Source organism: Ranitomeya variabilis, chromosome 4 (genome assembly GCF_051348905.1).
Source record: "Ranitomeya variabilis isolate aRanVar5 chromosome 4, aRanVar5.hap1, whole genome shotgun sequence".
Classification (NCBI taxonomy): Eukaryota; Metazoa; Chordata; class Amphibia; order Anura; family Dendrobatidae; genus Ranitomeya; species Ranitomeya variabilis.
In genome coordinates this window covers 200,877,663-200,905,348 of record NC_135235.1, presented here as the reverse complement: position 1 = coordinate 200,905,348, position 27,686 = coordinate 200,877,663, and the positions used below count along the sequence as shown (strand labels likewise).

Genomic DNA, 27,686 nt, shown 5'->3' with positions numbered 1-27,686 from the left:
AGGATCTGTTTTGATGGAGATTTGAAATTCTTGGAAATAGTGCTGCATTACGAATTCTGTTGGGGATTGGAAATGGGCAAAGCCCATTGATTGCAATCTGAATGTTTACTAGTAAATTCCATTGAATTCCGTTTTCAGTTATGTATCATTATCTCCAATCAGCACATTTTACAGTCCCATGCTTTCAATGCATGTCATTCGTTAATGTTTGTTACCTAGCAGCATTAATACTGTGTCTTAAGGTGGAATGTGGCTTCCTCGAGCCTCATCATGATAGCCTTCCTTGGAAATAAATTGAAATTTATACACAAAACAAAATGGCATTTTCTCCTTTTTTATAATTGTGCGACAACATCGGGTTGGTTTCAACTTTGTAGAACTTAACCCCTTCATGACCCAGCCTATTTTGGCCTTAATGACCTTGCCGTTTTTTGCAATTCTGACCAGTGTCCCTTTATGAGGTAATAACTCAGGAACGCTTCAACGGATCCTAGCGATTCTGAGATTGTTTTTTCGTGACATATTGGGCTTCATGTTAGTGGTAAATTTAGGCCGATAATTTTTGCGTTTATTTCTAAAAAAATCAGAAATTTGGTGAAAATTTTGAAAATTTCGCAATTTTCAAATTTTTAATTTTTATTCCGTTAAACCAGAGAGTTATGTGACACAAAATAGTTAATAAATAACGTTTCCCACATGTCTACTTTACATCAGCACAATTTTGGAAACAAAATTTTTTTTTGCTAGGAAGTTATAAGGGTTAAAATTTGACCAACGATTTCTCATTTTTACAACAAAATGTACAAAACCATTTTTTTTAGGGACCACCTCACGTTTGAAGTCACTTTGAGGGGTCTATATGAGAGAAAATACCCAAAAGTGACACCATTCTAAAAACTGCACCCCTCAAGGTGCTCAAAACCACATTCAAGTAGTTTATTAACCCTTCAGGTGTTTCACAGCAGCAGAAGCAACATGGAAGGAAAAAATGAACATTTAACTTTTTAGTCACAAAAATGATCTTTTAGCAACAATTTTTTTATTTTCCCAAGGGTAAAAGGAGAAACTGGACCCCAAAAGTTGTTGTCCAATTTGTCCTGAGTACGCTGAAACCTCATATGTGGGGGGGAACCACTATTTGGGCGCATGGCAGGGCTCGGAAGGGAAGGAGCGCCATTTGACTTTTTGAATGAAAAATTAGCTCCAATCGTTAGCAGACACCATGTCGTGTTTGGAGAGCCCCTGTGTGCCTAAAGATTGAAGCTCACCCACAAGTGACCCCATTTTGGAAACTAGACCCCCCAAGGAATTTATCTAGATGCATATTGAGCACTTTGAACCCCCAGGTGCTTCACAAATTGATCCATAAAAATGAAAAAGTACTTTTTTTTCACAAAAATTTTATTTTGCCTCAATTTTTTTCATTTTCACATGGGCATCAGGATAAAATGGATGCTAAAATTTGTTGGGCAATTTCTCCTGAGTACACCGATACCTCACATGTAGGGGTAAACCACTGTTTGGGCGTACGGCAAGGCTCGGACGGGAAGGAGCGCCATTTCACTTTTAGAATGAAAAATTAGCTCCAATCTTTAGCGGACACCATGTCGCGTTTGGAGAGCCCCTGTGTGCCTAAACATTGGAGCTCCCCCACATGTGACCCCATTTTGGAAACTAGACCACCCAAGGAACTTATCTAGATGCATATTGAGCACTTTGAACCCCCAGGTGCTTCACAAATTGATCCATCAAAATGAAAAAGTACTTTTTTTCACAAAATTTTTATTTTTGCCTGAATTTTTTTCATTTTCACATGGGCATCAGGGTAAAATGGATGCTAAAATGTATTGGGCAATATCTCCTGAGTACACTGATACCTCACATGTGGGGGTAAACCACTGTTTGGGCGCACGGCAAGGCCCGGAAGGGAAGGAGCGCCATTTGACTTTTTGAATGAAAAATTAGCTCCAATCGTTAGCGGACACCATGTTGTGTATGGAAGGTATGTAGTGTATGTCAGGTTGGTGTGTGTGGTGTAGTATTCACCACACACACACACCAACCTGATGTACACTATACCACTCTACACACCAACCTGACGTACACTACGCCATACACACCAACCTGACACACTACGTCAGGTTGGTGTGTGTGGTGTAGTGTATGTCAGGTTGGGGTGTGGTGTAGTGTACGTCAGGTTGGTGTGTGGTGTAGTGTACACCACACACACACACACACCAACCTGACGTACACTATACCACACCACACACCAACCCGATGTACACCACACCGCACACACCAACCTGACACACTACGTCAGGTTGATGTGTGTGGTGTAGTGTATGTCAGGTTGGGGTGTGGTGTAGTGTACGTCAGGTTGGTGTGTGTGTGGTGTTGTGTATATCAGCCTGGTGTGGGTGAGTTCTGTAGTGGAATATCAGGATGTGGCTAGTCCACGGACGTGTGATGAATTCTGAAGCATTCATTCAAACACAGTGCAGGTTTGTCGGGACACGTTTCACATTGGAAACGAGTTTCCCTTCTTATCCCCCTTTTATAGCACACCCGACACCTTTTTTTTGCTCTCCCCTCACAGGGAAAATGTTGCCCTGGTACCATACGGGATCCTTGAGTTCCAGGGGTGCTGGGGCCCGCTCCTTCCAGGCCTCCAATCAGGGCCTTTATCACCGCCTCCTGGAACTGAAGGAAGGTGTTGTTGGTCTGACCTGCACATCGTGATACCACGTATGCATTATACAGTGCCATTTGTACGATGTGCACAGCCAGTTTTTTATACCACACCTTCGTCTTCCGCATGGCACTATAGGGCTGGAGGACTTGATCAGAAAGATCAACTCCCCCCATGTGTTTGTTGTACCCCAGGGCACAGTCCGGTTTGTGGACCTGTGCTGGGGTACCTCGAACGGTGGTGGCCGTGGTGCCGGGACCATGGATTGTGGTCAAGAAAAAGACGTCCCTTTTGTCTTTGAACTTGACCGCAAGCATGTTGCCGCTACATTGGGCCCGGCTCTCACCCTTTGGGAGAGCCTGCTCAATTAGCGACAAAGGGAGACCCCTCTTGTTTCTGCGCACAGTACCGCAAGCGATGGTAGCTCTGGCAGAGAGGGATTGAAAGAGTGGGATGCTTGTATAAAAGTTATCAACGTACAGATGGTAACCTTTATCAAGCAGTGGGTGAACCAAATCCCACACTATTTTCCCACTCACCCCCAGAGCGGGTGGACATTCTGGGGGCTGGATACTGCTGTCCTTTCCTTGATAAACTCTAAAGCTGAGAGTGTACCCTGAGGTACTCTCACAGATCTTGTAGAGCTTTATCCCGTACCTCGCCCTTTTGCTTGGCAGGTACTGACGGAACTGAAGCCGCCCTTTGAAGTGGACGAGGGATTCATCCACACAAATTTCTTTTTGGGGAATGTACACTTCAGCAAACTTGTTGCTGAAGTGTTCGATGACCGGCCGAATTTTGAACAGTCTATCAAAATTCGGGTCACCGCGGGGAAGGATGTCAGTGTTGTCCCTAAAATGAAGACATTTATGAATCGCCTCAAAACGTTTGCGATTCATAACCATGCCATATATTGGAGTTTGATATAAAATATCAGTACTCCAGTATTGGCGAATTTCTGGTTTCTTCACAATCCCCATGTGAAGGACCAGTCCCCAATATTTCATCATTTCTACGGAGTCAACGGGATTCCAAGTAGTAAATGATGAACTTGGGTTTTGGGCAAAAAATTGCAGGGCATATAAGTTTGTTTGCTCCACCATGAGACTGACAATTGACTCCGAAAAAAAGACTTTGAAAAAGTCTATTTCCCTGAGGTTGGCAGTCTCAAATTGGATTCCTGATTGGGGAATGAAATCAGGAATCCGTGGAGCAAAATTTTCAGGGACGGGGGTTCAGGTGGGGGCACTAGTGCTAGGTTGGGCGTGACTAGCACTAGGTTGGGGGATACTCACCCTTGGCTGTGTGTCTTCTCCCCTGGGCTCCGGCTCTCCTCCGCTGGGCTCCGGGCGATTTCTCGTCCTGCGACATCTTGGGGGTGGCGAGTCCGTGTCACTGGAGGAGGAAGAGGGGGAGGAATACAGAAAAGTGGGGTCCTCACCCTCACTATCAGCTTCGGAGGCAAGAAAGGAATATGCCTCCTCAGCTGAGTACAGCCTTTGTGACTGGGATGACTGGGATGAGCGGGACATTGTGTGTGTGGTGTGTGTGCGTGTGTAAAAAAAATCTAAACTTTATTATAGTGTTGCGTGTGCGTGTGTATGTGCGAGTGTTTGGTGAAACTCTTCTGCAGGAGGAGGCTGTCAGGCGTGCGGGGGGGCTGTCAGGCGCGGGGGGGGCTGTCAGGAGCGGGGGGGCTGTCAGGCGCGGGGGGACAGGAGGGGGCTGAGGAGATGCAGCGTCAGATGGAGATGAAGCTGGCAGCAGCAGGTGATCAGGGGGGCAGGGGGTGATCAGGGGGGGCAGGGGGTGATCAGGGGGTGATCAGGGGAGGCAGGGGGTGATTAGCGGTGATCACTGAAGAGGGTGATCACCAGGGGAGGAGGGGCTGACAGACGCAGGGGGCGGTAGGAGAGATGAAAACGCAGCAGCAGCAGCAGGTGATAAAGGGGGGCAGAGTAGTGATCAGGTGGACGGGGGGGGGCAAGGGGTGATCAGGGGGGGGCAGGGGGCGAACAGGGGGTTTAGGGGGTGATTAGCGGTGATCACTGAAGAGGGTGATCACCAGGGGAGCAGGGGCTGACAGACGCAGGGGGCGGTAGGAGAGATGAAAACGCAGCAGCAGCAGCAGGTGATAAAGGGGGGCAGAGGGGTGATCAGGTGGACAGGGGGGGGGGCAAGGGGTGATCAGGGGGGGCAGGGGGCGAACAGGGGGGGCAGGGGGTGATTAGCGGTGATCACTGAAGAGGGTGATCACCAGGGGAGGAGGGGCTGACAGACGCAGGGGGCGGTAGGAGAGATGAAAACGCAGCAGCAGCAGCAGGTGATAAAGGGGGGCAGAGGAGTGATCAGGTGGACAGGGGGGGGGGGCAGGGGGTGATCAGGGGGTAGGGGGTGATTAGCGGTGATCACTGAAGAGGGTGATCACCAGGCGAGGAGGGGCTGACAGATGCAGGGGGCGGTAGGAAAGAAGAAAATGCAGCAGCAGTTGATAAAGGGGGGTGATCAGGTGGACAGGGGGGGCAGGGGGTGATCAGGGGGGGCAGGGGGTGATCGGGGGGGGGGGGTAGGGGGTGATCAGGGGGGCAGGGGGTGATTAGCGATGATCACTTTAGAGGGTGATCACCAGGGGAGGAGGGGCTGACAGACGCAGGGGGGCGGTAGGAGAAAAGAAAGTAGAGCAGCAGCAGGTGATAAAGGGGGGCAGGGGGGGTGATCACCGGAGCAGGGGGTGATCAGGGGGGCAGGGGGGAGGGAGCAGAGGTTGGGGGGAGTGGAGGACAGGAGAGTGGAGGTACCTGTCCTCAGCAGCAGCGGTGGTGCTGGCGGTAGCAGTGGGGGAGGCGGCAGTAGCGGCAGCGGCAGCGCTCTGAAGCGGTATGCAGCAGCGGCGGCAGCGATCGCGGTGTCTGGGGGGGCAGGTGAACAGTCGGGCACCTCGCTCCTCAGCTTCCACGGATGGGATGAAGCTGAGGAGCGAGGCAGACACTGTTTTTCTCCGCCCCTCCACATCTGATTGGAGTGCAAGCGTCACATGGACGCTAGCTCCAATCAGAGCTGGAGGGGGTTAAAAAAAGGTCGCCAGGAGCGATCGTAGACCCGGGGGGGGGGCAAAGCCACACCCCCCCGGGGTGAAGTACAGGTCCCCCTGCACCTTCGGGTACGGTGACATTTGAATGACCCCGGTCACCGGACCCGCAGGGAAGCATTCCCGCCATGACGCCACATAGGCGTCATGGGTCGGATTGGCACCGACTTTCATGACGCCTACGTGGCGTCATGGGTCGGGAAGGGGTTAATGCAAAATTGAAAATGTCATAATTAATAACACTACAATTTTTAATTATCACTATGGTAGAGTTGAGCAAAAGATTTGCAGGACCCTGGTCCAGCTGCCACGTTGCTAGTCCTACAGGATCCTCGGTCCCTCTTCTCCACGACATCATGAATGTTTCGTGCCACAATATAACCACGTCGGAAAGGCATACGAATCAGAAACTGAGCCGATGTAGATAGTAGGAGGTTCTCAGTTCTCTGGTCCAGCGGTCACCTTGCTAGTCCGGAAGGATTCCCGGTCCCTCTTCTCCACGACATCATGAATACTTTGTGCCGCAATATAATCATGTTAGAAGGCATATTCATTGGAAAAGGAGCTGGTGGAGGTTCTCAGTGCTCTGGTCTGGTGGCCACAGACTACCAACCAGGGTCCTGCTAATCTTTTTGCTCAATGCTACACTCTAGAAATAAAATGAGCTTCATAGGTGACCATCTAAAATGTTCTGTTGTTTTCTCCAACATGTAGGACCATTTAGACAATCTGCAGCATTTTTTCTAGATTTTTTTCTAGGTCCACATGCTCCAAGTTCATCATATTCTCTACTGCAGAAGTGTTCTTGCCTAGAAGCAATGGGAAAATGCAGCTCTTCACTGAGACCACCATATAGAGGAACATGGAAGGTCTACACGTTGGTAATGATAAACTATAAGGACACCATGTGCCACCCAACTAGGTCCATACAAACATCCTTGTTGTGTGCATGAATCCTCAATACGTTCTATCTATATGTCAAGTACCTCCTTGTCAATACTCCCTCAAGATTTGAAACAATAAAGCTTTTAATGGAGACTTGTCCTTTGGAACTATCATGTGGATATCAATTTCAATAGTAGATATAATAAATTATGGTCACCCAAAGACCTTTTGTACTTTTTGGGCTTCTGATTCCATGAGAATATTGCAAGTGGGTTTTCCACGGAAGAGAAGAATTTCCTGCTTTTTTGATCTCATTTGCTTGGGTATAACCACTTAGAAGAAGGCAGAAGCTTATTGAACATCTCAAGTATTGCATATTCTTGGCTTACTTTTCAAAAGTAAGACGCCGAGAACAGATGATGGGTCGCCCCCCAATCTGATATTGATGGCCTCAATATCAGTCATTGTCATCAATTTCAAAGTTATAGAAAACACCTTTAAGGAGAGACATCTCCTCAAACAGTTGAAGATCTAGCTATGAAGTTATTAGCTTTTCTACAACACATCAGAATGGGACATCAGTGATTATTAAACCTAATTTGAACCTTTTATGAGATTTTGTAGTAAGGAGAAGCTAGTGTGCACATTTGCCGCCACTAAAATGCCCCTTCAATCCTCTGACCAGCAGAACAACTCCTGTCCATGTGTCCCATTAACGCATATGAACTTTTCTCTTTGCTACGGCTTCGAAAAAAATTTGTCTTAAGATCGTTCCCTATTATTGGCCAAGTGTAAACAGATTAGCAATCACCCAGCAAATGAGCAAAATGCTTGTTCTTTGTGTGGGATAATTTTTAAGCAAGCTTAAAATTTTTCAATCTTGACAGCACATTGTACTTTGTCAACAAGAGATGTGCTGCAGATAACATGATGATCTGTAAACAGAGAACAATTATATAAATGAACATTCTGCTTGCATAGAAATCTAGTATAAAGGAAATCTGTCAGCAGGTTTTAGTTAAGTAATCTGAGGACAGCATAAGATAAGGGTTAAAACACTGAATTAAGTGATGTGTGGCTCAGGCTCTGTGCTTTTGTTTACTTACAGTGAAGGTTTTATTACCAGCACATTATCATTGCTGTGACTATCTGGCATTTGAGCAGTTGTCCAACCATTCCCTAATAGGCATATATATGACTGGGCATCTGCCTCAGGTGCAGCCAGCAGGAGGGGTGCCATGGAGCTGTCTGATGCAACAGTCTGAGGTGTCTCCCCAGTGGCTGCATTTTGCCGCCTCCCGGATTGGGAGTCAGCTGTTCTGTGAGCCGGCTGTTAAACTGACAGAAGGCTCAGAGAAGGTGCAGCTTGCATGCTCCCAGTGATCAATTGTACTTACGTCTTTCAGACCCCTCTACTTGACAACCAAGAATTTCCTGCCGGGATGTGAGTTAAGAGATTCATGATCTGGGTATTTAGCAATAAAAATAGACTTAAACATGTTCTATCAACAGCATTTAAGCCCCCGTCTCACATAGCGAGATCGCTAGCGAGATCGCTGCTGAGTCACTAGTTTTGTGACGCAACAGCGACCTCCATAGCGATCTCGCTATGTGTGATACGTACCAGCGATCAGGCCCCTGCTGCGAGATCGCTGGTCGTGTCGGAATGGCCTGGACCTTTTTTTGGTCGTTGAGGCCCCGCTGACATCGCTGAATCGGTGTGTGTGACACCGATCCAGCGATGTCTTCACTGGTAACCAGGGTAAACATCGGGTTACTAAGCGCAGGGCCGCGCTTAGTAACCCGATGTTTACCCTGGTTACCAGCGTAAATGTAAAAAAAAACAAACAGTACATACTCGCCTTCTGATGTCCATCAGGTCCCTTGCCGTCTGCTTCCTGCTCTAACTGACTGCCGGCCGTACAGTGAGAAGTGAGAGCACAGCAGTGACGTCACCGCTGCGCTCTGCTCTCGCTGTACGGCGGCTCAGTCAGAGCAGGAAGCGGACGGCAAGGGACCTGGACACCGAAAGGCGAGTATGTACTGTTTGTTTTTTTTGGTAACCAGGGTAAACATCGGGTTACTAAGCGCGGCCCTGCGCTTAGTAACCCGATGTTTACCCTGGTTACCGGGTGCTGCAGGGGGACTTCGGCATCGTTGAAGACAGTTTCAACGATGCCGAAGTCGTTCCCCTGATCGTTGGTCGCTGGAGAGAGCTGTCTGTGTGACAGCTCCCCAGCGACCACGCAACGATTTACCAACGATCACGGCCAGGTCATATCGCTGGTCGTGATCGTTGGTAAATCGCTATGTGAGACGGGGCCTTTACTCTACCAAATCTATATGAACTCAAAAACCTTTACCGAAACATACTATTATCATGGTTCTCGTGTCTATAGTTGCAATCCTTTATTTCAACATTCCAGCTGGTCACAGAGCTCAGATCTGATCTAGCTACCTTCGAATCACTTTTACTTCGTGAACACAAGCCAATTCACCCCATCACTCAAACTTACTGGACCCTATCCTCTTACTTTGATGGAACCTCGCCTTGGTTAATTAAAGAAAGAGATGGGAAGATTGGTCAGAGCGATGTCAGCAATGTGATCAGGTTATGTGACAGGAGCGGGAGAGCAAGGATGGAGATGGGGCATATATTAGGAAACAGTATAGGGGAATGAATGCAGACACAGTATGGTGAGTGGGGGATCAGTACAGACATAGTATGATGAGTGGAGGGATGGATGCAGACACAGTATGGTGAGTGGTGGGATGGGTGTGGACACAGTATGGTGAGTGAGGTGATTGGTGCAGACACAGTATGGTGAATGGGGGGATGGGTGCGGACACAGTATGAGGAGCTAGAGGGGGGAATGTATGAGTAAACAATATAAGGGGGATAAGTGCAGATACAGTATGGTGAATGGGGGATTGGTGCAAACACAGAATGGAGAGAATGGGTACGGATGCACTATGGGGAGCTAAAGGGGATAATGTATTCGGACACTGTATGGGAAGTGAGGGAGGGGATGGGTGCAGACAGTATGGTGAGTGGGGGGATGGGTGCGAACACAGAAAGGGGAGAATGGGTGTGGACCCAGTATGGGGAGCTAAGGAGGGTAAAGTATGCATATACTGTATGGGAAGCGAGGGAGGGATTGGGTGCAGACACAGTATGGGAAGTGAGGAAGGAGATGGGTGCAGACACAGTATGGTGAGTGGGGGGATGGATGCAGACACACTATGAGGAGCGTGGGGAAGAATATATGTAGCTACGGTATGGTGAGTGATAGGAAGAAAGTATGCAGACACAGTATGGGGAGCGAGGGTGATGTGGGATGTGTGCAGACACAGTATGGGGAGTCGGAGAGATGTGTGAGGAGGCAGTAAGGAGAGCAAGGGGTAAATATATGAAGAGACAGTATGTTTGAGAGGGGGATGTGAGAGGAGACAGTATGAGGAGGGAGGGGAAAACATGTGAGGAGACTATTGAGAGGAATAGTATGAGGAGAAATGGATGTAGAAAAGTGTGAGTTGTCACAGAATAGAGTAGTGTGAGGAGTGCGGTAACGGGGTGGGCAGTGTAAGGGCACAGCTAGTAGGGGACAGTATACCAAGGAGGGAGAATTTGATGAGGTGGTGCAGTATAGAAACTGCCCCCTCATGTGATAAGCAGCTCACTGTCAATAGACTATGCACATACAGAGTCTGGTGTGGGCAGGGTCAACTGTGGTGGGGGCGGGGTTAGCTTTCTCACCTTTGCTTCATCCTTAATGTAAAAACGCTAATTGTATCACAACTACTGAAACCAGGAAACTAAGTGATACATTGTTAGATTCAGGGTCTCTTTTCCTACAACCATTACTCAAGGGAACTTGTTAGAGGTCCATCCTTACATTTTTGAAAATGACCTATAAATGAAACCTATTGTAAGGTTCTCGGTCTCTTTGTTATATCTGCTGTGATTTTCTGTTATTGTAACCTGGTTTTTCCGTCTGCCATTTTGCTTTGTCCTGCTGCAGCTACTTTACCCTGAGTCAGGGGTGGGATTCAAATTTTTAACAACAGGTCCTCTAAGTCGCCGGAATTTTGGCCACGCCCATTTTCAATAACCCCGCCCATACTAATAAGCCACGCCCAGTGGCACGATTCATATTTTTGGGAGCAGTTTGTCTCCCTTAATGACAAGAATACGTTATGTATGCATGGGTGGCTCAGGCACTGGCTCATCTCCCATCCCCCCCCCCCCCCGTATGCGTGGCCCATCGCCGGCGCGGCTCCCCAGTCCCATCTTGTATCATGGCTCCCCGTCCACCGCGGACCTCCTACATGCTCGCCGCCGGCTCCCTTCATCCTCCCTGGCTGCCTGCCTGGAATGATTCATGATTCATCCCGCTGCCCCCCCCCCCCATGCGTGGCTCATCGCCGGCTCCCCGACGCTCCCAGTCCCATCTTGTATCATTCATGGGCATGGCTCCCCGTCCTGGCCGTCCACCGCAGACCTCCTCCTCCCCGCCGGCTCCCCCGTCCTCCCTGGCTGGAATGATTCATACTCACCTGAGTCACCTCACAGGCTCACACACCGCGTAGCAGAGGAACGGAATCCTCCACCTCGCTCTGTCCCTGCGCAGCATTGCACCGTCCTCCTCGTCCTGTGTGAGTGCCGCGGTCAGGTGGTAACGGTCATTTAAGATGATGAATATTCATGAATATTCATCATCTTAATGAGGCGGCACCATGTGACCGCTCACACAGGGCGAGCTGCAGTCGTGCAGTCGCTGAGAACTAGTGATGGGCAGTCCGGCTCTTTTTGGTGATCCGGCTCTTTCGGCTCCGCTCACTATAAAGAGCCGGCTCTTTCGGCTCGTGAACCGGCTCTTTTTTAAATAAAACTAGATTTTACTCTGTCATCGTTCCCACTCTTTGCCTGTAAAGTGACAGCCTCATGATACACCTGTGTAAGTATCTAGTGAAGCAGTAAAGACTGTTTTTTAGCGTTGCTGTTTCCGCAGATTGTTGGCTCTTGTGAACAGAGCCCGCGCTACTCGGTTGTAGTCCTAAGCTGGGTTCACACTGCGTTAGCAGCAGCCCGCTCAGCACATATGCTAACTGGCTGCTGTTAACGCAAGTGCCGACGTTACATCGCGCTAGCGCAGATAGAGCATCTTCTAGCTCTATCTGCGCTAGCAGTGACGGACCCGGAAACGCTGCAGCCCGCGGCTCCGGGTCCGTCACTCAATGATGGCATATCCCTAGCGCTCGCCCATTGTGGGTGTGCGCTACTGATGCGTCCGACAATGGAGTCAATGGTGGCCGTAACGGACTGCGTTACACCGCGTTTATGCCGCTGTGTAACGTAGTCCATCTAACAGACGCCACTAACGCAATGTGAACCCAGCCTAACCTGTATTACTTTGTAATATGTGCCGTTTTTTGTACACGTCCTTTCTGAATTAGCAAGTGCTGTGCTATATGTTGGTGCTGTATAAGATTGTAATTCATAAAAATAAAGGCGTGCTGCAAGCACTGTGCTAAGGCTACTTTCACACTAGTGTCGGTACGGGGCCATCGCTATGCGTCGGCCCGATGTACTGACGCACGTTGTGAAAGAAATGAACAACGTGGGCAGCGGATGCAGTTTTTCAATGCATCCGTTGCCCATTGTAAGGTCTGGGGAGGAGGGGGCGCAGTCGAAAATGGCAGATGTGACGCACAAAAAAAGTTACATGGAACTTTTTTTGTGCCGACGGTCCACCAAAACACAACGCATCCGTCGCACGATGGATGCGACGTGTGGCCTTACATCGCAATGCGTCGCTAATAAAAGTCTATGGAGAAAAAACGCATTGTGCAGATAATTCTGCAGGATGCGTTTTTTCTCCAAAACAACGCATTGCGACGTACACCAAACAACGCTAGTGTGAAAGTAGCCTTACACGCACACTGTATACACACACTGTACACACACTACACACACATACACTGTGTACATACGCAATGTATACACTGTACACACACAAACACACACACACACACGCTGTGCAAAGCATACGGAATAGTAAACTCAGTTTATTTCAACACAACGTGGAACAGAAATGTATAATTGCTACTATACCATCAACTCCTGCTGGTGGTGCACAGCACTACAAATCCCAGCAAGTCAAACAGAATATGGCACTGCAACCCTAGTTACATACCAACTTTATTAACAGTTAAGTTACAGTAAATATGATTGAGGTAGTATTACAGATAGAACAAGTTTAAAGAGATTGTCCATGACTAACATTGATGGCCTGGCCTTAAGGTACCGTTACACTAAATGATTTACCAACGATCACGACCAGCGATACGACCTGGCCGTGATCGTTGGTAAGTCGTTGTGTGGTCGCTGGGGAGCTGTCACACAGACAGCTCTCCAGCGACCAACAATGCTGAAGTCCCCAGGTAACCAGGGTAAACATCGGGTTACTAAGCGCAGGGCTGCGGTTAGTAACCCGATGTTTACCCTGGTTACCATTGTAAATGTAAAAAAAAACAAATACTACATACTTACATTCTGATGTCTGTCATGTCCCCCGCCGGCGGCTTCCCGCACTGACTGTCAGTGCCGGCCGTAAAGCACAGCACAGCAGTGACGTCACCGCTGTGCTCTGCTTTTACTTTACGGCCGGCGCTCACAGTCAGTGCGGGAAGCAGACACCGGGGGACGTGACAGACATCAGATGGTGAGTATGTACGGTTTTTTTTTTTTTACATTTACGATGGTAACCAGGGTAAACATCGGGTTACTAAGCGCGGCCCTGCGCTTAGTAACCCGATGTTTACCCTGGTTACAAGCGAACACATCGCTGGATCGGTGTCACACATGCCGATCCAGCGATGACAGCGGGAGATCCAGCGACGAAAGAAAGTTTCAAACGATCTGCTACGACGTACGATTCTGATCGGTCCCTGATCGCTGCTGCGTGTCAGACACAGCGATATCGTATGGATATCGCTGGAACGTCACGGATCGTACCGTCGTAGCGACAAAAGTACCACTGTGAGACGGTACCCTTACTGTAGGTGATCAATGTGGCGAGACGCTGCAGAGAAGCGAGTGCAGCCCCAGCCTCCTGTGATGCCACGTGTGAGACCACCTCAAATGAAACCGTGCACTCTGAACTACGCAAAACAAATCCCCCAAACTATACGGTGGAATTGCTTCCCCACCTTCATTTTACCTCACTGTGAACTTTTTTTTTCCTGGTTTTTCAGGACATTATATGGTAAAATGGGCTCATTCAGAACTAAAACTTGTCCTGCAAAAAAGAAAAACAAAACCCCAAGCCCTTACAAAGGCTCCTGAAAGGTGTGGCAGAAAAAGAACAATAGCTGCAACATGAAGGGGTTAATCACCATGATTTGCAGATATTTTGGGTGCATTAAAAAGGTTGCAAAAGTGTAAAGACAAGAAGAGCTGCAGAGTGTCAGATAATTGGAGATGGCACAGAACTGCAGCCGTTATTAGAGGGAGCTGATAATAACAGCATGGCCACCTCTGCAGCACAAGCCTGGCCTGACGGGAGGCTACAGGCTGCACAGCTGCGGTACCTGTGTGAGGTGAATGCCCGGGTGCTGAGGGGAACAATACAGCGACACTTCAACCGCACCGGCTGTGCCTTCCTAGGGAGTGGGGACTGATTTTGTGATCACATCACTGGACTCACCGGCATTTACACTCCACAGACTCCACATCTCCCTCTCTGCTGTCTGCTCCTCCCACATGACTCACAGTCACACTCACTGAGCTCGCTGAATCTGATAGGCTGCAGGCGCCAGACAAGGAAGGAAAAAAAAAAAGAGTCGGTTCACTCACGCTGCAGAGCCGGCTCCCGGAACGCTGGCAGATAGAAATTTTAGTAAACGGCTGCCCCGTACCGGGTCGTACCGGCTGAATCCCACCCCTGCCCTGAGTCAGTATGGAGTTTCTAGCTTCTATGTTTCCACCCTGTTCTCTGCCTCTTGCCTTTTTAAGCAGCCTCAGCTGTTCAATCAGTGCTTCTGAATCATGTCTGCAGTCAGCCTGTGACCTGCTCCTGGAAGTCTTGGACTTAGTATTCCTTCCATCTCCTACTGAGGATCTCTGGGACACTTGTGGACACTGGAATTCTGCTGCATGCTGATCTACATTTGCAAGGGAAGTAACAGAGAGAGACTCGGAACCAGTTTGTGCTTAATGTTGAACTTAATGTTTACTCTGACCTGCCGTGTCATCTGCCGTGTCTCCTGCCTGTGTACCTGCAATTGTGTAAAGCCTTTTTCCCTGTGGCATACTTGTATGCAGTAATACAAGCAAGTTATAACTAAACCTCTGTCTACTGTGTCTTTCTTGCACCCAAGCACAAGACTCTAAATAGACTGTGTACAATACATTACAAGATTCAGAAGCCAACTTTAGTGTCTGCAGTGGACCGTGTATCTGTTTATTCCTTCTGTGATGACAGTGGTTGTGTGTGACTTCTCACAGCCATTTCAGGTGAGCGCATTCCCCTCTTTTCAGCCAGATGTGTTACCACAGGTAAACACTATAGTGCGCCCTTGTTTCTCTTCCAGCATTTCTGCCTTAGAGGATCTGGGAAGATATTTCATTTATGCCTTCTGTGATGACAGTGGTTGTGACTTCTCACAACCATTTCAGGTGAGCACATTCCCTTCTATTCAGTCAGGTGTGTTACCACGGGTAAACACTATTGTGCTCCTTTTTTCTTTTCTAGCACTTCTGCCTTAAAGGATCTGGGAAGATGGAGGCTCGCGTAAAGGACTTGTGTGGAATTACTGATAAAATCCTTGCGGATATACAGGCTTTAAAGACCAGCTTTGCAAGTCTACAGGATCTTAACAATCACAATCTGCAAGTTTTCGGACAAAATACCCAGGATTTACGAGCCAGGATTGAGGCTCTGGAGGAACGAGTCCAGGCACCATCCCTACCTCCGGGTTCTGGGTTTCCCAAGTTACCCCCTTTTCGTTTTGGTGGTGAACGTGAAAAATTCAGGGGGTTTATTAACCAATGCAAACTTTTTTTTCTGTACATGCTTCGCAATTTACCTCAGAACGATCCAAAGTGCTTACTATAATCATGCTGCTCTCCAACAAAGCTCTGATGTGGGCAAACCCCCTGATTGAGACTGAGGATGAGTGTTTGAATAATCTGGATGCTTTCGTTTTAGCCATGGGGCAGGTGTTTGATGACCCTAACCGAGGTGCGACAGCTGAAGCAGCCATGTTGACTTTGCGCCAAGGTAAGCGCTCAGTAGCCGAATATGCCTTGGATTTCAAGAGATGGGCCCTCGATTCCACTTGGGACAGTTCCGCCAAAAAATCTATCTTCCGGAAAGGGTTGTCTCCCATGATTAAGGATGAACTTGCGCGTGCTGACCCTCCCAATGCGTTAGGTGACTTTATTTACTACTGCATCCGTATTGATGCCCGTCTTACTGAACGCAGACAGGAGAGATGGTCTGAAAGTAATCGCATTAACCATTTCCTACCTTCCTCCCCAGCTAGGGAACCTCTGAGCAGGATCACACGGGAACCAGAACCTCAACCCATGCAGGTGGACTCTTTACAGAGACGGGTTAGTGATGCACGCAAAGAACATCGTCTAAAAGAAATTCTATGTTTCTATTGCGGTAAGTCAGGGCACTTCTTTATAGACTGCCCCAGCCGTTCTCGTAAGACTACTGCAGCAGTCATTCACTGTGAGTGTTGCGAAAGGAGATCAGTCATGTCCGAACCTCAGGCTCCAGAAAGATCTGCAGCTATAGATGTTGATTTCTCAGACTTAAACTCCGTTATTTCAGATTCTGATGACTGTGTAAATGCCGCAGTTTTTCAAGTTTCCTCAGCAGTGTCCCAGCTGGGCTGTAAGAAGAACAAGTCTCATTGCTTTCTTTCCATCAGGCTCTGGGTTGACTCGGTCTGGGTGTCTAGCTCTGCTATGATTGACTCACGGGCAAGCGGTAATTTTATGGACATCTCCTTTGCCCAGAAACATGGGATACGTTCAGTGAAGAAGGCTACTCCTTTACAGATGGAGACTGTGGATGGTTCCCTGCTAACCTCTGGACCAGTGGATCAGGAAACAGAGCCTTTGAAGGTCCTTATGGGTAAGGATCATCAGGAGAGGCTGTCTTTTTTGCTCATCTCTTCTCACTTTCCCATTATTCTAGGGCTACCATTGCTGCAGGCTCAGAACCCTACAATTAACTGGGAGACCAAGGAGCTGCATTTTCCAGAGAAACAGATGGGTCCAGAAGTTTCAGCTTGTTCGGTTCCTAAGAGACCCACGTCAGTCTCTGAACAACCAGCTATATACCAGGAGTATGCGAATGTATGTGACAAGAGGAACACTGACCAGCTTCCCCCTCATACGATTGTCCGATTGAATTATTGCCCAAAGCAGGAATACCCTTTGGTAAGATCTACCCTCTGGCAGGGCCCGAACTAAAGGCGTTGAAGGACTATATTGACGAAAATCTAGCCAAGGGCTTCATACGCCACTCTTCATCTCCTGCAAGTGCACCCATCTTCTTTGTGAAGAAAAAAGATGGATCTCTTAGACCCTGCATAAATTATCGGGAACTCAATAAGGTCACTATTAGAAACCGTTATCCATTGCCTTTGATCCCTGAATTATTGGAGAGAGTACGACATGCCAAGATTTTTTCTAAACTGGATCTCTGTGGGGCCTATAATTTGGTCTGTAATAGACCTGGGGATGAATGGAAGACTGCATTCAGGTCCCGCTACGGACACTTTGAATATCTAGTTATGCCGTTCGGTCTGTGTAACGCCCCAGCCACTTTCCAACACTTAGTGAATTACATTTTCAGGGATCTCTTAGATACATTCGTGGTGATTTATCTGGATGATATTTTAATTTTTTCTAACTCCACAGAGGAACATCACGGACATGTGAGAATGGTCTTAGAACGTCTACAACAGAACCATCTTTACATTAAACTGGAGAAGTGTGAATTCCATCAGACCGAAATTCAATTTCTGGGGTATGTAATGTCTACACAGGGAATTAGTATGGATGGAAGCAAGACCCAAGCCATCAAGAATTGGCCAGTTCCCAGGAATGTGAAGGAAGTGCAGCGCTTCATCGGGTTTGCCAATTTCTACAGGCGTTTTATTAGAAATTTTTCTGAGGTAGTGACACCTATCACACAACTTACCCAGAAAGAGGTTAGCTTCACTTGGACCCCTCAAGCCCAAGAAGCATTTTCCAGTCTGAAGGATAAATTTACCACCACACCTATCCTAGTGCATCCCAACTCTGAACTTGTTTTTATAATAGAGGTGGATGCCTCAGACTGTGCCATCGGAGCTATACTCTCCCAGAGAACAGGTGAGAAGAATGTCTTGCATCCCTGTGCTTTCTTTTCCCAGCGGTTATCTGCGGCTGAGAGGAACTATGATGTAGGCAATATAGAATTGCTAGCTATTATTGCCGCATTCAAGGAATGGAGACACCTTCTTCAGGGAGCGGCACAGCAAATAGTCGTCCTAACTGGCCACGGCAACCTTGAATTTATAAGGTCGGCTAAGTGCCTGACTCCTCGCCAGGCCCGTTGGAATCTTTTCTTAAACCAATTTGATTTCGTAATCTCTTATAGGCCAGGATCGTGCAATGGAAAGGCTAATGCACTCTCTAGGATCCATTCAATGGAGACCCGTCCATCTACTCCTTCTAAGACTATTCTTCCTGATTCTAGATTCCTGGGAGTGATTCATAATCAAGACCTACTTAAGGACATCAAAGACGCATACCATTCAGATTCTTTGCTGGCACAACCTCCTAGAGATGTAAGCCTTGTTTATAAGAATGGTGTGTGGTTTCAGGGGCAATTCCTGTATATACCTGAAACGGTCAGATTGAGAGTATTGCAACTCATCCACGATTCTAAGATAGCTGGGCATAGAGGAGTTCTAAAGACACAAGAATTTTTTTCACGTTTCTTTTGGTGGCCCACTTACAGAAAGGACGTTCTAAACTATGTCACTTCATGTGAAGTTTGTGCGAGATGCAAGACACCACGTTCCTCACCATCGGGTCTATTGCAACCCCTACCCACCCCTTCCCGTCCATGGGGATCCATTTCCATGAATTTCATTGTGGAGTTACCAACCTCTCAAGGGAAGAACACCATTCTAGTGGTAGTAGATCGGTTAACAAAGGCGGCTCATTTTATTCCCTGCATCGGCTTACCCACTGCTAAACAGACATCAGATTTAATGATTCAAAATGTGTTTTGATTGCATGGAGTACCGGATGAGGTCATTTCTGATCGAGGGGTGCAATTCACTTCAAGGTTTTGGCAGAATTTCTGTGCCGCATTGGACATTAAAGTAAACCTTTCTTCTGCTTTTCATCCCCAGACTAATGGACAAACAGAACTGACTAGTCAGACCCTGGAGCAGTATCTTCGCTGCTTTATCTGCCACCTACAGGATGATTGGGCGGATTTACTTCCACTGGCCGAGTTCTCCTATAATAACTCTCAGAGCGCTTCCACTAAGCAGTCTCCTTTTTACGCCAATCTAGGTTATCACCCTAACATTCTTCCTCAATTTCCCATAGATACGCCCTTGCCAGCTGTGGCTGAAAGAATCACGTCTTTACAACAGAATATTGTTCTTCTAAAGGAAAATCTGGAATTGGTTCAGGAAAGGTATAAGAGAGCAGCAGATAAATTTCATAAACCTGCACCAACTTTCAAGGTAGGAGACTCTGTCTGGCTATCAACTAAAAATCTTAAATTGAGAATCCCATCATCCAAATTGGGACATAAGTACATTGGACCCTACAAGATCAGTAAGATTGTAAGTGCCACTGCTTGTCGTCTTCAACTGCCCAGAACTATGAGAATTCATCCTGTCTTTCACGTTTCTCTACTAAAGGCAGCAGTACCCAATACGTTTCCTGGACGTTCTTCTCCTCAACCTGATCCAGTGCTGATTGATGGTCAGGAGGAATTTGTGATGGAGAAGATTCTGGATTCCAGGTTATATAGAAATCAGCTACAATACCTGATTAAATGGCAGGGCTACCCAGTTGAGGACAACTCATGGGAACCGGTTAATAACATTAATGCTCCCCGCTTACTCCGCCTGTTCCATCAGAGGTACCCAGACAGCCTGATCTGAGGTCATCCAGAGGCTGTCCCTAAGGGGGGAGTAATGTAAGGTTCTCAGTCTCTGCTATATCTGCTGTGATTTTCTGTTATTGTAACCTGGTTTTTCCGTCGGCCATTTTGCTTTGTCCTGCTGCAGCTACTTTGCGCTGAGTCAGTATGGAGTTTCTAGCTTCTATGTTTCTGCCCTGTTCTCTGCCTCTTGCCTTTTTAAGCAGCCTCAGCTGTTCAAACAGTGCTTCTGAATCATGTCTGCAGTCAGCCTGTGACCTGCTCCTGGAAGTCTTGGACTTACTATTCCTTCCATCTCCTACTGAGGATCTCTGGGACACTTGTGGACACTGGAATTCTGCTGCATGCTAATCTACATTTGCAAGGGAAGTAACAGAGAGAGACTCGGAACCAGTTTGTGCTTAATGTTGAACTTAATGTTTACTCTGACCTGCCGTGTCTCCTGCCTATGTACCTGCAATTGTGTAAAGCCTTTTTCCCTGTGGCATACTTGTATGCAGTAATACAAGCAAGTTATAACTAAACCTCTGTCTACTGTGTCTTCCTCGCACCCAAGCACAAGACTCTAAATAGACTGTGTACAATACATTACACCTATCATGTACAAAAATGCTATCCTGAAGATATATGATTAATCTTCAAGTAAGTATCATTAAAATGCTGCCTGGCCACCATACCAAAAGCACAGTTACCAGTAAGAAATAAATATATTTCCTCCACTCACGCAACTGTCCAGACCACCCAAATGTGCAGACCACTCAACTGTTTAAACCACCCAACTGTGCAGACCACCCAAATGTGCAGACCACTCAACTGTCTAGACAACCCAACTGTGCAGACCACTCAACTGTCCAGACCGCTCAACTGTCTAAACCACCCAACTGTTCAGACCACCCAACTGTCTAGACACCCCAACTTTGCAGACCACTCAACTGTCTAGACCACCCAGCTGTCCAGACCACCCATTTAGATGAGGATGTAATTCCTTATTTTTGGGGTTTAGTGATCATGATAACACTTCTCATATAATGTAACATCATAACATACAAAACTGAAGCACAGAATGGGAAAAAAGCAATTTCTGGAGATCCTCATTGATTGCATATGTAGATGCATCATTGCTTACTGAAAATTGTCATTTTTAGCTAAAACCTGGATTGGTCTTACTATTTCATTCGCTATGTTTTCTGTATCTTACCACAATGCCTTTATTAGACTGACGTCTACCCCTGGTAGTCATATAAGTGTTGGAGGTAATGTTCTAATTAAAAAATATAAAACCATTTTAAATTTCTCTTTATTTTCATTTTTTTTTCTGATCCTAAATTTGGACTGAAATTGAAATATTGCAACAATGATATCTGTAAGAAGGTTAGTAGCCTGGGGATGCGGGATGTCATTAGGTCTGTGTGGTCTCTTCTGAGACGAGCAAAGGCAAATGGTCCAAGGCTCCGATTTCTACAGAAGAAAACATATTATTGAATAATAGAACAGGAATGATGAAAAACAACCACTGTATCTAAGACTGATGCATTCACTGACTGTAATTCTATGATGACATTTTTCTTATTACCTTTGAGACGTAGAAATGCAAGAAAGTCAAGGACAGTCTGAACAGTGTTATCATCCAGTGGATGCTGCTGTATGCCTGCATAGAAATATACCACATACACCATATCACACAAAGACTGCTCCTATACCGTATATTAAATTGCCTATTATTGAGCTGTTGAGGTTTTTGGCTGAAATTGGGCTCCCCACAGGACATATAGGTGGCCAATCCCTAATACAGAATTATCTAGAAAAAGTCAGTGTTTCTTGCCATGAATTCAGAGTCTGATGGTTGCTCCTCCATTAATCACTATAACACACGCTTTTATATCACTATCGGTGCTCATCCACCCCACACGGCTCTTACCGAATGTATCTCTTCCAGACTTGAAGAGATCATCCAATACATCCCTTTTTCCGGCCATTCCACCTTTGTCGTTCAGTGTTCGATGAGCATCTGACGAAGCAAAAGACAATCACTAATTACCGCTCTTGTTATAATAGGTACATAATATTTTGCTTTGTCACCTGACAGTGATCTGATCTGATTGTCAAGAGTTGAAGGAAACCCATTGTTCTAATTCATCACAGCGAATAAAACAAGAGCAAGAACTGACCACAATTGACCAAGTGAAAAGTTCTCTTTAAAGGCCAACACATCTAACCTTTGATTTCCCTGAGGTTTTTCATCGAGTTTCCATAAATGAGATACTCTAGTTTGCATAGTTATTTTCTTAGAAGTTAATAGCCCATAAAGGGTTAGGGTATTCCTGAGCAGGGAAATACCATGAAGAAGCATCAGAGGAGGAGCGGTGGGGAACTCACACCAGTCAGTAAGTGATGGCATAATCTGTTGATACTCTATGCCATCACTGCCTATCATGGAAATAACCCTTTAACTGAATTAATCATGGCTGGAATGGTGACATCACTAATTTTGAGTGTCCAGAACAATCTACAATTTTGTTAATTATTACTATATAACAGCCTTTGGCTCGATCTCAAGCCATGGTTACTTGATGGATGAATGATCTGTAGGAAGATAGTTCTTGTGAAAGCCTAGATAGGTCCACCAGGGTCTTCTCCACCACTACTTTGATTGCATCCAGCCATCAGCTTTCTGGTCTTCCTCTTCACCTTCCAACCATGATGTTTGTTCTTCAGTGATTGTCTTCTTCATATGATGTGTCCAAAGTAGGCAAGTCATAGCTTGGCCATCTTTGCTTCGAGTGATATGTCTGACTTGATTTGTTCCTAAATTGATTTATTTGTTCTTCTTGCCATTCATGGTGTTGATGGCTTTAGAAAGGGTTAGTCCACTACTTGACAATCACTGCTTAATCAAATTATGAATTGTCACCACTATTGTGTCACGTGACCACCGCAGCCGATTTGCTTCAGCGGTATATGACACAACAACATCATGTCACCTGCCAGGAACAGCAGCGTCGACATCGATGGAATGATGGTGAGTATACCCTGATTAAGCTGGGCAGGCCTACTAGTGGGCAACCGCTTTAGTTTATTGGCTTTTTCAGTATTTAGTTTGCTTTCTACTCCTGTTTTTCAGGGCATAATTTCCGTGTTATTTTAGAGTAAAGCTAAAAAGATAATAACACATGCTAGAACAATACTTACGTGGCCCAAGCAGGTAACCAGCGCTGTTCAGAGTCCATCCTCTCTTATCTTTTGGCTAATAAAACACATTGATTAAATAAGTAAAAGACAAAAAGGAAGAAATAAAAGATATTAACATAGGAAAAACAAGATATACGGCAATTAAAAATAAATTAAAATATTTAAAGGGGCATCTCAGTTTTTCTGACTTGTCCGGTTTAGTAAATTTTCATGAAATAAGAATGTTGGACCATCTTTTCTTAAAACTGTTCAATGTGGCTTTTCTCTATTATTCCCAATTGAAATGTTTAAATAAATTGACAACTGGGTATTACCATTTTCTTTGGGTGTGTCTCTTCACAGACTTAAAATATCAGCACTGATTGGACAGTGTCAGACTGTTTAGCAAAACGCTTAATTGATAAGAGGATTGGTAAAATCCAGTTGACAACTTATCCATACATTTCCAGCCTGACCAAAGCAGACTTGTAGGAAAAGAAGCTCCAGAATTGTCAAGAGAAGCAATATGTCTTCTTGACCTTATGAAAAATGGCCGTTGACATGAGATACTTTATCTAGAGATTTCTCAGGGAATTCTCTAACAATCTCAACTCTACAGAGACCACGGGACCCTCATCTACGAAGTTTCTGTAGACCAAATTTTAGTCTATCCAATCCGTCTGTTTGACCCCAAAATTAGTAGTGCCAGAGTGTATTTTCACCCCATATCTATCCTACCATTGAATGAGAATGTATCAACACTAGTGGTGGCCCTAAAAATCCAGCGTAAAGTATTGATGAGTAATCACTGGGTTTGTGGTATCTTAATTTTACCACCAGTTGAAAATGCATTGACGTACTTAAAGAAGTTGTCCACCACTAGACAAGATCATATTTATGGCTTAAAGAGGTGACAAAAAAATTGCTACTCACAGAAAGGGTGATAAATGAAAGACTAGTGGGGGGTTAGGAAAATGGAGGTTTCGTAGCTCCTGTGAATGGAGTTACAGCACTCACTTCTCTGACTCTATGAAAGCACTATGGTGCCATTTTGATCACCACTTACATAATCAAGAATTGTAAAGGTGGTCACAGACGCACACTACCACTGATTTCTCATGCGGATGACATGGGACCCTTTTTTTTAGCTATCTCTGTCAGTGATTGAGATGCATTTGATCGACCATGTTGCTGTACTCGATTCCAACTGCAGTGGGGGGGGTGGAATGGAGAATAAGGACCCTCATTTTTGTAAACAATGAGGCCCCCTCCAATAATTAATCTTGATCATTCTGGTGTTATAGACCCACATTTAGCAACTTATTTGCATCGGTCTTTAGCATTGACAAAAACTGATGCAAATTATTGTGTAGGCCAAAATGTTTTCAAAAATTGCATAAAAGCTGAAAACAAGATGGAAAAGTTGTCGTGGTCAGATTTATTAAGTTGATAGCTAGAAAATTGAGCTTTTTTTTATCACAACTTGAATCATCAGTCTTAGTAAATATGGGCCATGGTGCCTCTTATTGGGCCACAAGGGCACGTACCATAGAAGCAGCCCATACAGACAGGAGAGCCAGACAGTTAATTCCACCATTGTGGTAGGACTAGTAATGCATGTTCCTAGGTTGAAGGGTTTTTTGGCATAAATCACTATCAGTGAGGCAAACTGAGTCTGAGTCTTTCTATAGATGTCTTTGAAGGGTCTAATAGAAATGGTAATTTCTACTTTCTTACCATTATACTGTAGCCAAAGCATTGAGCTGCCAAGCCACAAAGAATGAAAGAAACACACAGGAGAGCCTGAGACGTGCGCATCTGAAAAGTACAAAAATAATAACATATAGAAAATGTTTGATGACTTATTAACACAAATATAAGTGAATATAAAGTGACTGTGTCCAAATATTCTGATAATGATGACCAACATTTGATGTCTAAGCATGAATACCGAAATCTTTGCCCCGTTTAGTTGAGTGGTTGTAATTGTGATTCGCCAAAATTTTGGCATCCAATCTGCGGCATGTGACTACAGTATATCATGACTCTAAGTCAAGGCTCAAATTATAAATCCTTTAGATAGGTTGGATAAAATACGGGTTAAACCGAGAGCATTGGCAGCCCCAATAATTATGGATGTGAACATCTACTAAAACTAGAGACTATTCGGTAGGACCTTTAGGTGACCACTTACGTAGAAGTAGGTTGCTCATTAAACACCCATTGAATGAACAATTGATCGCCTACAGAATCCTTGTTTTGGTAATGCAGTCCTATAAATTTTAGTCCACAATTGTTCAATCAAGTTAAAAATTTCTGGATGACACCGCAAATGTTGAGTGATCGCTCGAAAAAAAACTAGAGATTGTTCAGTTGAACCTTAAAGTAGCCATTCCACCTAAAAAGAAGTTGATCATTGAACAACTGATGAATGAACGATCACCAGCAGAATGTTGGTTTCATGGATGTACTCATAGCAATTTTTGGCCACATTGGCCTTAACAGTTGTTCAAACTGGTGATCAATGCTCAATGACTTCAACCAATACTCTAGTGACCAATCTTTGACTGTCTAGTGACTAAATGTCTAAAATTTAAAAAAAAACTAACTTCTTTCGAGAAATGGTAGTGTGTCACCAACCAGCTAAAAATATCAACCTTTGTTAAATTTCACCAAATGAATGATCATTTTGGTTGAAATTGTCAGTTTTGATTAAGTTTAGACCACCTAAAGTTGAACGAAAAAGATTATTTCAGCCGAAATAATCATTTATTGGGTGAAATGTAACAATAAACATCTGGCTAATGACTAACCCTCATGGCCTGGAAAGACGATGGCTTTAATTAAAAATATCGATCAACAGTCATTAGTCCACAAAAGATCTTTCCATAAAGAACATTTTCTGAACGTTCCCGAAAAGATCTTGCCGGGAGGATGTTCCCAAAACTTTCCTTGAAGTAAGAGAACGTGTATGTCCGGTTTGAACCACTGTAATAGCCAATATGGACTAAATCATGGTTCACAAGGTGAATGTTGGTTCAGCCTCCAACCTACTTCTCTCTAATATATATGGCCACCATAAAACCAAGGTTGTACGAAAACGATGATTTCCCTTAAAATGATGGGTCATCAGGTGGAATTTAATAGCTTAAAACTATCAAATATTCATCACAATTTGGAGATATTCCATAAGAAAAATTACCCCAAACAATCACAGGACTTTTATTGAAAACACTGTACGTGTTTACTAGTTGTAAGTGGTAGCCAAAAAAAATGGTTTTAGGTATGGAATAAGTCAGGATGATGGTTAGAAAAATCGTTATGTGAACCTCAATGCGAAATATCCAGTGGGTACCCAAACTATTATTTTTTTAACCCCAATCTTAAAAAATTTGTGTTAAAGGATGGACAACCCCTTTAACAATTCGAAATCAAGAGCTCATATTCTGTTCCCAAGACAGGAGCTCTCAAATAAAAGTTAAAAAAGAGGTTCTGCAGCAGTTATAGCATGCGTTATACAGTTCTAAGACACAACTCCTAATACTACAGGACATCAAAATGCATCATTTCATGGCAGCTGATCACAATACTTATGGAGGGAGTTTTATATCATTCAACAGTGCACTTCAAAATGAGGTTCTGCAGCAGCTGCAGTGTATGGTACAGTTCTGCGTGTACCTAGAATATTAGGATGCTTCATGAATGCATAAGTATCTTCTCCCTAATGTTTAAAAAAAGATGTTCTGCAGCAACTGATGTGTGTATCATACTCGGAGGTTTTGGAGAATGCTGGGAGTTATAGTACCCCAATAGCTGGAGAGTCATAGGCTGGAGATTACTCTATTTCACCCTTCATCGAAGACAGGTATAATAGAAGAACAGATGAAATGTAAATGCGACAATCATACCGCCAATGATATGACATTAAATGCCGAAGTTCTTACCTTTTCTCGGAAAATTGTTGCTGTTTTTGTAGCAGATAGAAAATGAGATTTTCTTTTTTTTTCTTGGGTGGGTGGGATATTTTATATATATATATCTTATTGGCTGAAATTTTGCAAGCCCGATGTTACTCAGCCACCCGCTGACTGTAGTAAAATCCGAGCTACTTTGTGGGTATTTATGCAGGGAGGATAATTTTTGATCATTATCCAGGAGGGAGTAAAGGAGGGGATAAAAAAAAGAGAAAAAAAAAGAAAAAAAAAAGCAAAGACGCAAAAAGGTTTCTGATTAGGTGAATGCTATTATTTGCCTTTTCAACAGGAAAATTAGTTTGATAGCCATAATTGCCTATAATTGACTTCCGCCTATGTGGAGACAGTTCAGTCGAGGGTTCATACTTCGTAGTTCGTCTTTTTCTCCCGCCTGCACCAAGGACCCTTTTTTCCATGAATTTACCCTTATAATTCAGCAGGATTTTTTTTTTACGAGTTAATATATTAATAGTTCCTATAGACAGAATAACGTTAGTACTTATTTTTTTATTACAAGGAAAAATAATATTCTGATTCCATTTTCTACTTTTTACCAATGAGCATAAAATGATTTTACTATTGCGATGCTATTCTTTACTTTTCTCCAATGACCTGCCGCCAGCAAGGACAGATAAAGCTGCAATCAAAATTATTCAATCCCCGTTACGAATGAGATCGATTTTCAA

The 27,686-nt window shown here is 45.1% G+C and overlaps 1 protein-coding gene and 1 long non-coding RNA gene across 2 annotated transcripts in view; both read right to left on the bottom strand.

The window, feature by feature from the left end:
• LOC143768593 (uncharacterized) overlaps window positions 1-14,992 on the bottom strand; it is an 85,095-nt gene extending 70,103 nt beyond the window's left edge. Inside the window, exon 1 of the long non-coding RNA XR_013213959.1 lies at window positions 14,372-14,992. This is a non-coding gene — a long non-coding RNA (uncharacterized LOC143768593). The remainder of the gene's footprint in view (window positions 1-14,371) is intronic.
• A 6,145-nt stretch (window positions 14,993-21,137) lies between these two features.
• LOC143768592 (galanin peptides-like) lies at window positions 21,138-27,118 on the bottom strand. The gene is made up of 6 exons (XM_077257229.1): window positions 26,971-27,118; window positions 24,764-24,844; window positions 23,048-23,102; window positions 21,777-21,866; window positions 21,432-21,506; window positions 21,138-21,316 (listed from the first exon to the last, which is right to left on the bottom strand). Exons 2-6 carry the CDS (start codon window positions 24,842-24,844, stop codon window positions 21,258-21,260), a joined length of 360 nt encoding a protein of 119 aa, XP_077113344.1. The 5' UTR covers window positions 26,971-27,118; the 3' UTR covers window positions 21,138-21,257.
• Between the last annotated feature and the right edge of the window lie 568 nt (window positions 27,119-27,686).

Excerpts from the sequence above, each read along its gene's own strand:
- LOC143768592 (XM_077257229.1), bottom strand. The coding sequence starts at position 24,844 with ATGCGCACGTCTCAGGCTCTCCTGTGTGTTTCTTTCATTCTTTGTGGC. Across the intron at positions 23,103-24,763 it reads GCTTTGGCTACAGTATAATG|CCAAAAGATAAGAGAGGATG; the intron begins GTAAGAAAGTAG and ends GTGTTTTATTAG. Across the intron at positions 21,867-23,047 it reads TGGTTACCTGCTTGGGCCAC|ATGCTCATCGAACACTGAAC; the intron begins GTAAGTATTGTT and ends TTGCTTCGTCAG.